General features: G+C 33.3%; 1 protein-coding gene and 1 long non-coding RNA gene across 6 annotated transcripts in view; one reads left to right on the top strand and one right to left on the bottom strand.

Moving 5' to 3' along the window:
* The window catches only part of LOC143071238 (S phase cyclin A-associated protein in the endoplasmic reticulum-like), a 73,532-nt gene that overhangs the window by 6,610 nt on the left and 49,231 nt on the right, over window positions 1-17,691 (top strand). The window contains exons 2-11 of one of the 5 annotated variants that reach the window (XM_076245426.1): window positions 2,220-2,255; window positions 3,158-3,281; window positions 5,814-6,073; window positions 9,697-9,800; window positions 12,266-12,391; window positions 13,442-13,629; window positions 14,184-14,941; window positions 15,497-15,667; window positions 16,794-16,866; window positions 17,248-17,371. In XM_076245426.1, coding sequence (XP_076101541.1) covers window positions 3,176-3,281; window positions 5,814-6,073; window positions 9,697-9,800; window positions 12,266-12,391; window positions 13,442-13,629; window positions 14,184-14,941; window positions 15,497-15,667; window positions 16,794-16,866; window positions 17,248-17,371 — 1,910 coding nt within the window. In that variant the 5' untranslated portion in view covers window positions 2,220-2,255; window positions 3,158-3,175. The other 4 variants (XM_076245425.1, XM_076245428.1, XM_076245429.1 and 1 more) reach the window with 4 other exon arrangements.
* LOC143071241 (uncharacterized) lies at window positions 1,528-3,137 on the bottom strand. The gene is made up of 2 exons (XR_012976830.1): window positions 2,745-3,137; window positions 1,528-1,816 (listed from the first exon to the last, which is right to left on the bottom strand). It is a non-coding gene; the product is annotated as an uncharacterized LOC143071241 (long non-coding RNA).

Below are 17,691 nucleotides of genomic sequence, written 5' to 3'. Positions count from 1 at the left end.
TTTGAATCTCAATTAATTTTGAATTCTGTAAAATTGATCCGATATGTATGATGAAAACTAACCTAGCTAAACATGCTACATGCAGACATCCCTTATCTATGCATGCATGGCTAACCCTCCTTAGTTGTGTTGCATGTCATCATGTATATTTCTTATAAATTTTCATATTTCAAAATTATTTCAGATTTAAATAATTCCTTGACATGCTTGTTTTAACATTAAAAGTACATACTTCACATAGACATGCATAGTGATAATATAAAATGCCATTGAGACAACAACCTAACACCAACAACCAAAAGAGATCTAGAGGGCAGCAGACAGTTCAACAATAGACAGTTATATATATCATGTATATAGTTTATCATATACAATATTACATTTGAAAGACAAGCTCTCAAATTTTGTGATACATAAAAAATATGAATAGATTAAGAAATTATTAAAGATAAGCCATCAACTCTCCAAAAAACAGGAAGCATTAAAATATGATATAAGAGTATAAGACAACCAATAACAAGGTTCCTGACTAGTCTAGGGACAGACACATGAATATATGTGACATAGTCAAAATACTTTTTGCCTTCCATCTGATGAATTTGGCTAGGGATGCCCTGTTTGTTTGTCAAGTTTAATTGGGTCAAGTAAGATATTATAAATTAAGTTTTGATGATTATATCCATTTCTCAGATCATCAGGGCTGGGTTGTTCAAAAGGCTGGATAAAGTTATCCACTGGATAACTTCTGTCCACTGGACAAATTTGGTTGTTCAAAATTTGTTCAGTGGATAAAATAGCTTAACCACGGACAAAATTTGTCCAGTGTCTGGGGGTTCGGATAAGTTCTAATCCAGAGGCTAACTATGGGTGCCCATTTGTTGTATGATGTGTAGCAGACATATAAACCATGCATTTCACGGTGAACCATATACAGTCAGATTTTCAGGCTAGTTATAGATTTACTGAAGCTAGCTTTGAAGTTTTAACAATTTTGCTTTATGATGATTGGAAAGACCTACCCAAAGAAGCCATGCCATTCCTGTTGCCATACAGATTAAAATTGCTACATGTATTGGATGATTTTACAGTTGCATTGTTTGTTATTGTGTAAATTGAAGTGAAAAAATCAGTTCGGACAAATTTTAAATGCGCCTTTACTTTAAAATATCACATGACGTCACAAAAGGTCTGACGTAGGAGATGCTCAGCCCTCGCACCTGCAGGCCACAGTTTCACAAAGCCTTCTTAACTTACGATCATTGTATTAGTTTACGATCTGTTTACATGTGGTTCTACTTTCACGTTACGTGTGTTTTAAAAAGGCATTGTAAAGGACTACTAAGTTGATTGCAAGTTACGTCGTAAGTGTATCGTAAACGGAGAAGAGTGCTTTCTTTCACGTCCGCACTTTCTTTTTTTTGGAGTATGGCATGCCAAGTTAACTAACATTTTAAATGATTAATACGGATGGCGAATTAGGACGATGTGTTTATATCAATATTAATGCAAGTAAAGAATTTGAGCCCCTTTTCAATAATCAAGATATGACACTTTTATTATAGATATAAACTTAATACAGAATTTAATACGATTAAAGAACTATGCAAGTATTCCTGAAAATTATTCTATGCTATAAAAAATCGGTCAACTTAAATGGGCATATAGAATGATTGGAAAAATTGTACAAGTTCATCTGACAGGGTTCATCTGACTAGAAACACATTTTCATGGTTCATTGGTTCAGGTTAAGCAGGCTAGAGATTTAAGTGTGTGCACTTGTGTCCCCTTTCTCCTCCTCTTTCTGTATCTCCATTTTCTGCAATTAAATCAGAATTTTGGTTTTTGTCATTGAATCTTGAATTTTTTTATTGCATGATAATATTAATATTAACAAAACAACGCTCTTTGAACTACATGTAGCCCATGTTAAAACATTAATAATTACATGCTAATGTACCTTTTATAAAGTAAAGAAAAATAAGGGTACTTGTTTAAAATATTTATGAAAATTACACATTTTTGATGACTTGATGATCAAACTTTCTGAAAAGATAAGAGAAGCAACAAATTAAGATTGCTAAATTGTTAAATTTAAAAATGCATAGGGGCAACACAAGACCACATTTAATTACCTATAAACATGATAAACAAAGAGTCAAAAAGTTACCTTCAACAACAAGCAGCTGACAATATCTTAATAATTATATATTTTTTCTTAGGAACTCCATATCAAGGCCTTCTGAATTTGGAATCATGTGAGCATACTATACTTTGTGATGTATATTAACATCCAACACTCATGCATGCCCATCATTGTCCTGTTTACTGAATACTTACAGAGGGGTTATCATTAGTGAGCAATGTTCAATAGCTCACAGTTCAACTTGACTTTGACTTATTTATTATGCAAAATTTGAAATTGAGTTTTTTTGTAATAACAGAAAATATATAAAACATTTTAAATTATTTCATCTTTAGTGGTCCCTTCATTCAGACATTTTCCTCAGTCTTAACCATGGATTCTACTACATGTATTAAGAGATATGGTTTTGCATATAACATGTATAACTGCCGAGTTAACCAATGAAATTTCCAGTTTTAATATCAAAGATAATTTTACTGCAACTTTACAGTATACTTTATATAAACTTATGATTTTGATTCTAGTACATTTAGTTGTTCAACTTGTTTGGTTGCTGTCTCCTTCCTCCATTCTCCTTTATTTATATAAATGAAGTACTCACATGCATACACAAATTTTCATCTTTGAGCCAAATAACGTGCACCTCTCCCAAATAAAGTGCACCTCTCCCAAATGTTCTAAAACCTAAGTCTGTGTTTACAGTCTGTTGAATACACTACAATAAATCAGATCAGATGTTAAATGATCCCTCCTAATATTTGTTCAACCCTAACCAATTCAGATCTTCTAGTTATCTCCTCCTTCTGATTGTAACTTACACATATTTATGTATAAGAAGTATTAGACAGGTACTGCCAATTGTCAATGGGTTCATGTGCTAGATAATGTTAAGTGTTTTGTAAATACATGTTTTATATCATGTGTACTTGGTAAATAAAAGAATGATAAAAACAACAGAGGGGATATTGAAGAGAATTTTTATTATATAATAAATTAGGTCAATTTCTTTTACAGACATCGAATTATCATAGAATGAACAGTTATGATAGAGTTAGAAAAATAGTGCAAGAAGAAGGAAGAACCGCGAGAAATCTTGTCATCTACAACGTACCTGTAGAGCAAAGACGATCAAGCTCAGGTAAGGAGATTGAATAATGTCAAACTTTCAAGCGTTTTTGTGACTTCTGCTTGAAATGTTTCCCCCTTTTCTTGGGTTGTTGGGTTGCTGTTCATGTCTTAGACTTAAACCAGAAATTTGTTTTCATTCATAGCATGCTTTTGATTATAACTTATGAACATGTTGTTCAGTTGAAATTAAATTGAGATTGGAAGTGGGGAAAACATGTATGTCAAAGAGACAACAATCCAACTAAAGAGCAGATTACAGCCAAAGGCAATTAATGGGTCTTCAACCCAGCGAGAAAATCCTGCACCTGCAGCTGGGCCTCAGTTGGTCCCTTAATAAAAATGTGTACTAGTTCAGTGAAATTCAAAGTCATACATTGTCATACTAAATTTAAAAAAATATAAATGAACGAAAATTAAAAAACACACAAGACTAACAAAGGCCATAGACTCCTGACTTGGGACACGCACAAAATTGTGGTGGGTTGAAACATGGAATATTTGCTTCTAAGCTTATATCGAAAAAGTAAATTCAATATATTCTAGTCTAAATCAAATTGTAAGGTACAAATAAAGCTGCAAGAACAACATTGAACAGGTATGATACCCTTTATAATTGGAACATATCCAAGTTATGAAATGTCTTAAGGAAAAATTAACGTCACTAACTTTTACACCATTATTTTTCATTGTTGCTAGAATGGATTCTTGCCATTATCTCCAGCTTATGAGTTTTGAATCCCCTTTTGGTGTTTTCTGCTTTTTTTTTTACCTTGCATTTTTCATGGTTTGTACAATTAAAGCTGTAGTACTCTCTGAGGTAGTAATATACTATTCACTTTCTGAGCTGTAGTACTCTCTGAGGTAGTAATATACTATTCACTTTCTGATACTTACCTCGTCATGGTTGAGGTGACTTCATCATTGTTCATTTAGGTCATGTATAGGTGCCAATTGGTGGGGAATTCTGAGTTATTTTACAGAAATTGAGTAACCTCCCTTCCTCTGTAGACTGGTTCCCTTATAGGGAAGTCTAATCTACATGTATAACCTGCAGGAAAAAAGTTTGATGGTGCATTATAACAGCTTACAAACTGTGGTAAAAATACTGTTACATGAAGTAAACACAAAATTGAGTATCCAATTAAAGTTAACTGCAATTTTGTTGCACTTACGATAATTAAGTTATTAGTATTTTGACTCCTATTGTCCACTTATTTTAGAGTTTGAAAAACCCTGTAATTAGAGTATAAAATTGATTTCTGGGAGAGACTTAATTGTCCTAAGGCTCCTGATTAATTAATTATATGTACAATATAATTCTACCAGATAAAAGTGATCGTCCCATAACAGATCCGGATGAAACACATCAAATGTCAGTAATCAAAGGCTTCATTTCCATAGAAAATTAAAGTACATTTTCCATTTGCTCATTAGCATATGACCTATGACTCCTATTCCAATTTTGAATAATTGTCTTGTATTATTGTTTTTGGTCTGTTGAGACTTTTCCTGTCCAAATTAAATTACTGTTTACTAATTTTGTCTATTGATTTACATGGGATACTTATATGTTAATGTTCGTAGCCTATCATTAATTGATGATATCCATAAATTCAGTAGAGCAAATAGTCGTTGTTATCCATCATAGAGATTTGTTTTATTTGTGATATTTATTTATCATTCTTCATGAAAACTAAAGGTCAGTCTGTTTTTTGTATTGATTTAAATGTTGTAAATTGCAACTTTCTGTAGAAGTATTTCTTGAATTGTAATTGTATATAAAGGATAAGAAACATGATTTTCAAAAACTATACAGACATAATATAGATTTATAAAAGTACATGTATAAACATTGACCAATATTCTCTGTTGACTGTTGGGAAAAATTCTAGATTTATTGTTTTTGTTGCAAGTACATGTATGTATCAGTTTATTTACCAATCTTTGCCATATATCTGATATCAGATTGATGAAAAATGAAATGTAGCATTGTCAGTTCGTCACTTATTATTTATCTTTACGGTTAGAAAATGTAGACACTGTTTACTCTATATACCATGTATACTGAAACATCTTACATGTAAATTTCCCTTTAAAAAAGATACCAGGAGCCTAATGAAAAATTGTATGTCAACGTCACTTTTTTATGTCAACGTAACAGATCTAGATCTATATCTCACAATTGCTGAAAAAGGAAGAAGAGTAAAACAACAAACTACAAATAACTATACACAAAACTTACTAAGAAAGACGGGGATTAAGATATAATTCAAGAGTTGACAATCCCTGTCCCACTAGTGCACCCATCGTGTTCTTCAGGATGAGACAAATTCCAGTGAAGTATTCTCTCATCTGTTTTATGCATACATTAACTGTTGATGTTGTGTCTATGATCCCAAGATCTCATTCCTCTGTGTTGATGTATGGCCCCTGTTTCTGTGTGGAGAAACATACAACTATGGAAAAGTTTGTATCCAATGTGAGGAAACAGTATGTCAGTCAAACATATAGATATTTGAAATTATTAAAATTCTATTTACAGGACAAGGCTACCCTGGTAGACAGAGAAAGCTTTCACAGAAAGATAATCAACAAAGATCACAAGGTAAACACAGACCATCATCTTTAGAGGACCAATCATCATACAAACAAGACCTAACCAGATCTCCTAGGTCTGATGGAGGGACCAGAAAGAGTGACCGTAGAGCCAGATATTGGAAATTTCTCTTTGATAATCTACAAAGAGCTGTTGATGCTATTTATGAAACATGTGAACAAGATGAAAGTGTGGTAGAATGCAAGGTACAGTTAATCAGAGATAATGTTAAGCATTCAGTTAAAGTTTAGTAAGCAGAAAACAAATCATTTGATTGTTTATTGGTCATTATCTATTAATACAACAAGACAATGTATTTGAATTTGGTTTTCATAAGTCTTTCAAGCAGCACAGATTTTGATGTTGTATATAGGGAAAACGGTACTATTTATTCTGCCATAGGTGACACTACTAACATTTTCTAAATTTACAACTTTTTATTATAAAAACCTGGATAAAACAGTTATGTGTGGTGTTAGTACTTTATTACTCTATTTTAAAAATGAAGCCAAAAAGTATCATGACCAATTTCCAACGGAGCTTGTTTATGTTATCCATGCCCAACATAATTTTACACCAAATTTATGAAATAATTCTCTAGAAAATATTTCAATAGGTTTTAAAATTTATATTGTAAATATACACACTGCAGTTATTCATAGATAAATAAAAAAATATATTGCACCCTTACATCCAATCACAGCGCTCCTAAGTTGACTTCCTTCACCTGTTCTGGGTATTCAAAAGGCCAAACTAATGCTGGGAAAATGTAATAGTACCCTTTTCCCTATACTTTGTTGTGATCTGATCCATGTGATCAGAACTAGATTTCTCTAATTAAAAAAAAGAAGATATTACACAAAATTTTGTTCACCTATCTGCACATAAAAATCATTCAAATGTCATTTTTGTCGAGCCTGCAACTTTTGTTGAAGAAAGCTTGACATAGGGATAGTGATCCGATGGCGGCGGTGGCGGTGGCGGCGGCTTTAGCTTACTACCTAAAAGCTTTATATTTTAGAAGGTGGAAGACCTGGATGCTACATACTTTGTATATAGATGCCTCAAGTTACAAACTTTCCATCAGTCATTTGTGCAATGTCCTTGAACTCATTTTCATGGTTCAGCGACTACTTGAAAAAAAGTAAAGAATTTTTGTAATGTTAAATTCTCCTTTATTATAAGTAATAGGATAACTATATTTGATATGTGCATACCTTGCAAAGTCCTCATGCAGGTCAGGCAGTTTTCGCTTGACCTCAACCTCATTTCATGGATCAGTGATCAAGGTTAAGTTTTGGTGGTCCATGTCCATATCTCAGATACAGTTTACTATAAGCAATAGGTCTAGTATATTCGGTGTATGGAAGGACTGTAAGGTGTACATGTCCAACTGGCAGGTGTCATCTGACCTTGACCTCATTTTCATGGTTCAGTGGTTATAGTTAAGTTTTTGTATTTTGGTCTGTTTTTCTTATACTATATGCAATAGGTCTACTATATTTGGTGTATGGAATCATTGTAAGGTGTGAATGTCTAGCTGACAGGTGTTATGAGACCTTAACCTCATTTTCATGGTTCAGTGGTCAAAGTTAAGTTTTGAGCTTTGGTCAATTTTTTCCAATACTATATGCAATAGGTCAACTATATTTGGTGTATGGAAATATTTAATGATCTATATGTCAGTCACACAGGTTTTATTTGACCTTGACCTCATTTTCATGGTTTATTGCTAAGTGTTAAGTATTTATGTTTTGGTTTGTTTTTTTTAATTTATAAGCAATAGGTCAGCTATATTTGTTGAATGGAAGAATTGTTAGCTGTACATGTCTACCTGGCATGTTTATCTGACCATGACCTCATTTTCATGGTTCATTGATCAATGTTTTGTTTTCTTGGTTAAGGTTGAGTTTATGTGACAGTAATAAAGCGTTATATTTAGGACTATCAACATAATATCAATGATTAGTAAATAAGGCGAGACATTTCAGCATGTGCACTGAAGAATATTTGAAGTTTTTGTAGAGCGATGTATGGTGTAGGAATAAAGTAAAAGACCTATACAATTTATTCAATCTCAAAAAAACAAATCCTATATTCCTGGCTTCTATATTTTGTGAGAAAGCATTTTTTGTCTCGCTTTGACAGAGTCAAAAAACGAGACATAGGTATGCTGTTTCCAGCGTCCGCGACAGCAGCGATGGCATCAACAATGTATTATAATGTAGTTTGTGATTAAGTCTAGTTTATGGTGAACCACAAGTGGTAGGTCAATTATATTTGGTATGCAGTTGTAAAAGCATTGGCATATCTCATATCCCTGGGGATAATTTGGCTCCAACCCCTTAGTCATTGTCTATTGACTTTGAAAAATTTTCAAAGTTATCATGTCTTAGTTTGTGATTAGGTCAGTTCAAGGGGAACGATTAGTAGAAGGCCAATGTTAATTGGTATTAAGTTGTATAAGCATTGGTACATCTCATTTCCATGGAGAATATTTGGCCTCACCCCTCAGTCACAGTCTAGTGACTATCTTAGTTTACATGTATTAGTTTGTGATTAGATCAGTTTAAGATGAACTGCTAATGTTATAATGTTAAGTCAATGATACTTGGTGTGCATATTTATTGGCATTTGCAAGTATTGTTTCCATGGAGATTGTATAGCCAATCCCCTCTTTATGGTTCATTTACTTTGAAACTTTTTCATAGTTGACAAGTTTATTTTTGTATTTAGGTTTGGGAACGACTTATGATAAGTCAATTGTATTTGGTATACAGTTGTATTAGCATTGGCACATCTTATTTACTTGGAGATTGTTGCGCCATGTAACTCAGTCATGGTTCATTGACTTTGAATGTTTGCATAACTTGTGTAAGATGTTTTTTTAAGTATTGCTATTTTGATTTCAACATTTGCATAATCATTGATAATCAAAATTACAAAAAGGCGAGACATATCTCTGTGATAACAGTTTATTGTGTGTTTTTTGTGGGTATGTGTACTCATCAATTTATGTTCAATAAAGTTCACACTTTATACTTGTATGCAGACTGAAGCAAAACCACAAAATGATATAAATCTCCCAGATTCAAAACAAGATTCGACATCATCTACATGATCAACTAAAAGTCTTTTAATTGACCAAAAACAATAACAACCACTATTGAAATTGATTCCTGACTTTAGATGCACATTTATAATTACATAGATTTACATGTCTGATAATTTACATTTTGAGCTATATCATGTATACTATAGCTTGTATGGCTTTTAACCGTCTTGCTGCCAGAAGGACTCGTGTCAACATGGACTGTGCTGGAGGGACACGAATGCCCATGTTATGATTTTATGCAAGCTTCTCCTCATAGCTGTATAGTTTTCAAATAAAAGACCAAAGATTAAACAGGGTTATATTTTTCATCACTGGGTCCCAAATGTAACGGTCAGTATGGTGTGAAATCATATTTTGAATGATGTCATTGTTGGACATCTGACGTCACAAACGTCGAGCTGTCATATTTTCTGGCAAACAAAATGCAACCTTGAAAAACAACTGGCAGCAAGAGGTTTAAAGGCTGTTTTGTTCCAGTTGAGGAAATGAAACCAGACATTATAGTCTAATATTTTTTTCATGTCATTTGTTGATTACAAATAAAAATACTGGACTAATTTCCATAACAGCTAATTTAAATCAAATTGACCAGAATGTAACATTGTAGTAAAACACAGACAATATCAGAATAAAGTGTATTTTATGTATATTAACTTAATTAGAATATAAGAATAAAGTGTACTTGATGTATATTAATTCTCCAATGAATTTTAGGAAGTGATTATGATGCTGGAACAAAGTACCAATGATTTTAAATCTCTAATAGACAGAATGCATCTAATGAAAGCTTATGAGGATGCTACAAGAGAGGGGGACAGGTAAGGATATATACAACACTTTCCTCCTGCTTAAACATGCTGGAACAAAGTACCAATGATTTTAAATCTGTAATAGACAGAATGCATCTAATGAAAGCTTATGATGAAGCTACAAGAGAGGATGACAGGTAAGGATATCTACAACACTTTCCTCCTGCTTAAACATGCTGGAACAAAGTACCAATGATTTTAAATCTCTTATAGACAGAATGAATCTAATGAAAGCTTATGATGACGCTACAAGAGAGGGTGACAGGTAAGGATATCTACAACACTCCCCTCCCCCTTAAACATGCTGGAACAAAGTACCAATGATGTTAAATCTCTAATAGACAGAATGCATCTAATGAAAGCTTATGATGAAGCTACAAGAGAGGGTGACAGGTAAGGATATCTACAACACTTTCCTCCTGCTTAAACATGCTGGAACAAAGTACCAATGATTTTAAATCTCTTATAGACAGAATGCATCTAATAAAAGCTTATGATGAAGCTACAAGAGAGGGTGACAGGTAAGGATATCTACAACACTCCCCTCCCCCTTAAACATGCTGGAACAAAGTACCAATGATTTTAAATCTCTTATAGACAGAATGCATCTAATGAAAGCTTATGATGACCCTACAAGAGAGGGTGACAGGTAAGGATATCTACAACACTCCCCTCCCCCTTAAACATGCTGGAACAAAGTACCAATGATTTTAAATCTCTTATAGACAGAATGCATCTAATGAAAGCTTATGATGACGCTACAAGAGAGGGTGACAGGTAAGGATATCTACAACACTTTCCTCCTGCTTAAACATGCTGGAACAAAGTACCAATGATGTTAAATCTCTTATAGACAGAATGCATCTAATGAAAGCTTATGATGACCCTACAAGAGAGGGTGACAGGTAAGGATATCTACAACACTCCCCTCCCCCTTAAACATGCTGGAACAAAGTACCAATGATTTTAAATCTGTAATAGACAGAATGCATCTAATGAAAGCTTATGATGACGCTACAAGAGAGGGTGACAGGTGAGGATATCTACAACACTCCCCTCCCCCTTAAACATGCTGGAACAAAGTACCAATGATGTTAAATCTCTTATAGACAGAATGCATCTAATGAAAGCTTATGATGACCCTACAAGAGAGGGTGACAGGTAAGGATATCTACAACACTCCCCTCCCCCTTAAACATGCTGGAACAAAGTACCAATGATTTTAAATCTGTAATAGACAGAATGCATCTAATGAAAGCTTATGATGACGCTACAAGAGAGGGTGACAGGTGAGGATATCTACAACACTCCCCTCCCCCTTAAACATGCTGGAACAAAGTACCAATGATGTTAAATCTCTTATAGACAGAATGCATCTAATGAAAGCTTATGATGACCCTACAAGAGAGGGTGACAGGTAAGGATATCTACAACACTCCCCTCCCCCTTAAACATGCTGGAACAAAGTACCAATGATTTTAAATCTGTAATAGACAGAATGCATCTAATGAAAGCTTATGATGACCCTACAAGAGAGGGTGACAGGTAAGGATATCTACAACACTCCCCTCCCCCTTAAACATGCTGGAACAAAGTACCAATGATTTTAAATCTGTAATAGACAGAATGCATCTAATGAAAGCTTATGATGACCCTACAAGAGAGGGTGACAGGTGAGGATATCTACAACACTTTCCTCCTGCTTAAACATGCTGGAACAAAGTACCAATGATTTTAAATCTGTAATAGACAGAATGCATCTAATGAAAGCTTATGATGACCCTACAAGAGAGGGTGACAGGTAAGGATATCTACAACACTTTCCTCCTGCTTAAACATGCTGGAACAAAGTACCAATGATTTTAAATCTCTTATAGACAGAATGCATCTAATGAAAGCTTATGATGACGCTACAAGAGAGGGTGACAGGTAAGGATATCTACAACACTCCCCTCCCCCTTAAACATGCTGGAACAAAGTACCAATGATTTTAAATCTCTTATAGACAGAATGCATCTAATGAAAGCTTATGATGACCCTACAAGAGAGGGTGACAGGTGAGGATATCTACAACACTCCCCTCCCCCTTAAACATGCTGGAACAAAGTACCAATGATGTTAAATCTCTAATAGACAGAATGCATCTTATGAAAGCTTATGATGAAGCTACAAGAGAGGGTGACAGGTGAGAATATCTTCAACCCCATTCCCTCCTAATATTTCATAGAACACACTGATAATCTTATGATGATACAGGGTAAACAAGTATGCCTGTTATAAGATCTTATGAGTACCTAAATTGAAATACACATCTGAGAATATAGTATATATAGTATATTTTATTTGACCTTTATTCCATTATGATGACAGAACAATAGCTTATAAGTTATAGTCGAATCTTTATTGTAAATCACTTTGAAAATAAACTTTTTTGTATTGCAGTAAAATTAATTTTCTTTGTTTGAATTTTTCAGACCAGCTCCTATAGCCTGGGAAGTAAGAAAGATGTCACCTGGAAAAACAGCACATTCTCAAGTGCCATCTAGAAACTCGCCAAGTCCTGCTCAGAGAGTTCTAGAGTTCAATGAGCCCAATAAAAGGTATACTCAGTCAACACTAAAAAATCTATAACTAAGTAATTTAGAAATATTTCTTTAAGTTTTTGTCGAGCTTTGACTTTAGTTCAAAAAGCGAGACATAGCAATCCTACATTCCGTCGGTGGAGGTGGCTTCCACAAATATTCGATCTGTGGTTGAATTTATCGAAATTTTAATAACTTTTTTAAACTATCCTGGATTTCTACCAAACTTGGACAAGAGCTTATTTATGATCATAAGATAGTATCCAGAAGTAAATTTATTTTTATGCAAGTGCAAGCAACACAGTCATTATGACATTAATGTAGAAAATAATCATAATCAAGGATATTTGAATGGTAATACTTGTCATACATGAGAGAAATAATGATCTTTCTAAACTTTGTTTTTTTTCTTAAAGATCACAGGACTTCATTATATCTTCACTCTGAATTTAATAGACATAACAGTCATGTATGAAATTTTTCGTTGCATTTTTTCAAAAAATACAAATCAGAGTTTCTTGAAAATTGATTGAGGTTCATGTAGACGTACTATACAATTTGATGTCATGCATCTTTCTATCATCAACTTGTGTTTACTGAATACTCTCAGTGCAACTTTTTCCAAGCTTTGAAATTTTGGCGGGCAATTAGAGAATATGAAGATTTTCTTCATAGTTTTTCAATTAATTGCATATCATTGATATTCACTTATTAAAATATCATTGAAATTAATTTTTACTTTGTAAGAATAATTTCACTCCTCAGAGGTTATTTGTTGTTTATAATCCCACCTTCTTTACATCAACATTTGAAATTTAATTTCTTGACAGATGCATTACTTAACTTTAAGATATATATGACATGAAAATTCCTTTCAAATTTTGTTTTATTCAGCACTAACGAAGTGACAGTTAAGTACTATAAATGAAGAACTGTAAGAAAATAAGTTGAGCAAACGTGTGTATAATTTTATTAATAGACATGAAACTGCAAGTTAGATATTTTGAATATGGTATTCTACCTAATATAAATTTTGTTAGTTTAATTGTTCTTGATTCAACATTTCAGTCCAGGAAATAGTTGGGCAGATAGAGTGAAAGGGATAGTACCACCATCACCCTTGTCTCCTAGTGAAGAGACGCTAAACTTCTCAGAAACTCATGAGTCACCAGTATTAACTCTGCCATCACCACCAGCACATCAGAATGGATTGTCTGCTTCTGAGCCAGATACTGATGGCAGTAATACCATTGAAGGTATGTGACATATCTTCTATGTGTGCACAGTAGTTCAGGCCAGAATTTATTAAATGGAAAAACAACATGACAAATGTTATCAAGCCTTGAATCCAACTTTGCATTAGTTTAAATTACTTGTCTAGACTTAAACAACTTTTTTTTATACAGAAAAGATTTAAAGTTAGCATTGTAGTTTTGAAAAAGGTTTCAAGAAGAAATACATATTTGAGTGCCAGGGATCATTACTTCAATACAACTTTTCCATAGAACTTGGCTCATCCAAGTATTTTATTTACTGTAAACCAACTAATTATGTATGACGATATATTTTTGCGACTTACACTGGAAGAAAAATAACACAATTATAAATTGCCTTAAAAGTTGGATCTTTCCTATTAAAATTCATCAAATATATTAAAAAATTGTGTAATCAAACCGCTGTGAAGTTGAAGAAAATACACAACACAACTATAAGTTGGTTAACAGTTATAATTGTTTATTTCTTATACATGTGATATTTTATCTAATTAATAATACATTTAATAGCTGACATATGATATCATAACTTTCAGATGATGGTTGGGAAACAGTTCAAAGGGGAGGTAAATCTAGATCTAGAAATTCCTTAGAAAATCTATCAACTGTTGGAAGACCAGCTAAAGTCATTACAAGAACTCTGTCTGATCCACATTCTCCATTGATCAAGAAAAATAAAGGACATTTTAATACAATGAAAAAATCTTTGTCAGATGGTAATCATACTGTTCCTAATAAAAGTGCTAGGCATGATAGTGAGAAGGAAAATGAACCAGTCAAAGTTAAAAATGATGCAAGTAAGAATTCCTCACCAGCTGTAAATAATACCAGCCGTTCTTACAGTGGAACTGTTAAAGGGACCAACACTCAAAGCAAACAGGCTGTGATAAGCAATGCTAAAACTGTAAAGGATACAAAAACAATTAAAGAGAGACCTCAAAGTCTGACAGATTCTAAGGTTATAGCAAAAACTACCAGAAATATAAGTAGTCCAAGAGGTGAAAATGTGAGGAATGTCAGCAGTCCGAGAGGTGAAATCTCAAGGAATCTCAGCAGTCCAAGAGTAGATACTGCAAGGAATGTTAGTAGTCCAAGAGGGGAATTTAAAACAACACCAACAGTAGCTTCAAAACCCCCATCTGGCAGTAAAACAGAGAAGTCTAGAGCAAGTCCACAGACCACCCTGAAGAAAAGTGAAACTGATCTTGCTAAAATTGAAACAAAAGAATTTCGTTCAAGAAATATTTCTGAGAGTAAAGATGATACTGAAGAAGACATTAGTCAAATTGAAGATGTAAGTGACAGTTTTCTTTTTTACTGCAGAATGTAGTTAATATTCAAAATTATTGAAATTAGGTGTTGGCTTTTTTTTTTTTTTTGTAGAAACAAGAAGGATCATCAAATACTAAAACAAGTCTCTTATCTTTTTGCACTAAAATCAATGATCTTATCTTTTTGCACTAAAATTTGTCTCTGATCATTTGCAAATAGGATTTTTACTGCAGCAGTGGAAATGGCATTAAGTGTTACCCTTGTTTTGTACATCCATCAGATCATGCTCTATATATAAAAAATAATTGCATGTACAGTGTAACGGGCTTATTCCAACACCTAAGTATTCCACCATCCTGCTTTAACAGACACTTGTTCCTGGTCCAATAATATTCCTATCCTTGCAGAAATAAACCTGAGTATTCCAACACCCTGCTTTATTCTACATTTTTTTTACTGTGTGTCAGATTAAGCAGGTAACACTGTACTTGATTTATGGTCAATAATTGGTTGAAATACATTTATACAGTAAAAGATAAAACATGTATAATTAAATGGACTTTTAAATGTATTTTAGGCGTTAGCATCAGTTATTGACGAGGAGAATGACCTGACTGATGAGTTGGTAAAGGCTCAGGAACAGGCTCTGGAGAATGTCATACAGGAGGAAGAGTCATGGCTTAAAGAACTGGCAAAGGAGGAGAATACTGTCATAGATGTGGAAACAGAAACAGAAAGTGAATTGGGGGTTAGTTATAAGATTTTACATATGGTAACTGATTGATTATGTCTCCAGGTCTTATTCTCATTAGAAATGAAGACTTTCAGTATTGTAACAGGTTTTATGTAAAAGGGAGAGAACTCTATATAAAACAATATCTATTTGTTGAGCAGCTTAATTTGTTAAAAAAAAAAAGTAAAGCAGAATAGAAGAATACCTGTTTCCAATAAACTATTAATTCATTTTTTTTATAATGAATGACAAATCAGAAATACATGCAATCAGGTAACTGTTACACTATCCCAATGGTGCAAAGAGATTGAGTTAATCTTTTGAGGATTACCAACTTTGCAGAGATATTTATGGTGCCCTCCATTATAAAAACATTCCTTTATGTCAATCATTTTTGAAAATTTCTTAATCTGAATACACATTTGATTCTGAAATTTGATAGAGAAAAAAAAGTAACTACATTGAACCATAATTCCTAATCAAGGCACATTTATTGCATTATAGATATTATCCATTGTGAAAACTACTGATTTTCTTACTAGTTAGCCAGGTAAATTTCTGGGTATAGATGAATTGTCAGCATGACTATATATATAGCTAAGTTTCTCCAAGTTGACAACAATTATTAAAGGCAAGGAAAATAAACTTACATATTTCATGAAAAAAGTTTTTATGCCCCACCTACGATAGTAGAGGGGCATTATGTTTTCTGGTCTGTGCCTCCGTTCGTTCGTTTATTCGTTCGTCTGTCCCGCTTCAGGTCAAGGTAGTTTTTGATGAAGCTGAAGTCCAATCAACTTGAAACTTAGTACACATGTTCCCTATGGTATGATCTATGATCTTTCTAGTTTTAATGCCAAATTAGATTTTTTTTACCCCATTTCACGATCCATTGAACATGGAAAATGATAGTGCGATTTGGGCATCCATGTACTTTGGACATATTCTTGTTATAGTTAAATTAAGGTCTTGATGCTGTGAAATTTAATGTATAACAAGCATTATCTGAATCCCTTAATATCTCAACTCTATAATTGGTATTCGCATCTCCCTAAAATTGTAAATCGTTGTGAGTCCTGAATACAGTATCTAATTGAATACATCCTTTCAGTGCTAAAAAGTATTTATTTGTTTATTACAGAACACAATGGGTTCCTCCTTAGACAATTCACAACAGACTCTGGACTGGGATGCAATGGTAGCATTGTATGAAGGTAGACTTATTATAATAACACCTTGTATATGCTTATTTCAATTCATAGCTATAAAAAGATGTGGTATGAGTGCCAATGAAAAAACTATCTATCCAAGTCACAATTTATAAAAGTAAACCATTATGGGTCAAAGTCTTCTACACGGAGCATTGGCTCACACCAAAAAACAAGCTATAAAGGGTCCAAAAATTACTATTGTAAAACCATATGTACAAAAAAATGTGGATGTTTTATAACCTATGATGCATTGTGTTTGCATAAAAACAGAGAATACAGAATACATCACATATTGTCCACTGTTAGATAAATGTCTATAAAGTACATAAAATACATTCTTTTAATTTCCATTTAATGAAGCCAAACTATGTGTTAACTTTTTAGAGGAGAAAGCGAGTGGAGTTAACAAATCTTGGGGAGAACTTGTAGAAGATGATGAGGAGGAAGTAAGAACACCAGGACATGCTGTTCACATGCATGAAAAGCTATCATCACCTTCTCGTAAAAGGTAGGCATTTTTTTCTATTTTGAGCATTTATATGTAACGTATATTTAGAAATATCTGCCGTCATTCAGTAATTTAACTAATGCTCTAAGATTTCAAGAAATATATATCCTGCATAAAATTAAAATGCAAATTGTTATATATTGCATACATGTGATGGACTGTGAAACCCAGATCAGGAGTTTTGGAAATTTTGGTCAGGAGATTAGGACTCAGATCAGGAGGTTTTTTATCGACATAAATTTAGTCGTAAATGTAACCATATGATGTAGAAATTGCCTTTTAAAGTGTTTTTTTTTTTTCATCAAATTTCAATCAACATG

Source organism: Mytilus galloprovincialis, chromosome 4 (assembly GCF_965363235.1).
Source record: "Mytilus galloprovincialis chromosome 4, xbMytGall1.hap1.1, whole genome shotgun sequence".
Classification (NCBI taxonomy): domain Eukaryota; kingdom Metazoa; phylum Mollusca; class Bivalvia; order Mytilida; family Mytilidae; genus Mytilus; species Mytilus galloprovincialis.
This window is presented reverse-complemented; position numbering and strand designations above follow the sequence as displayed.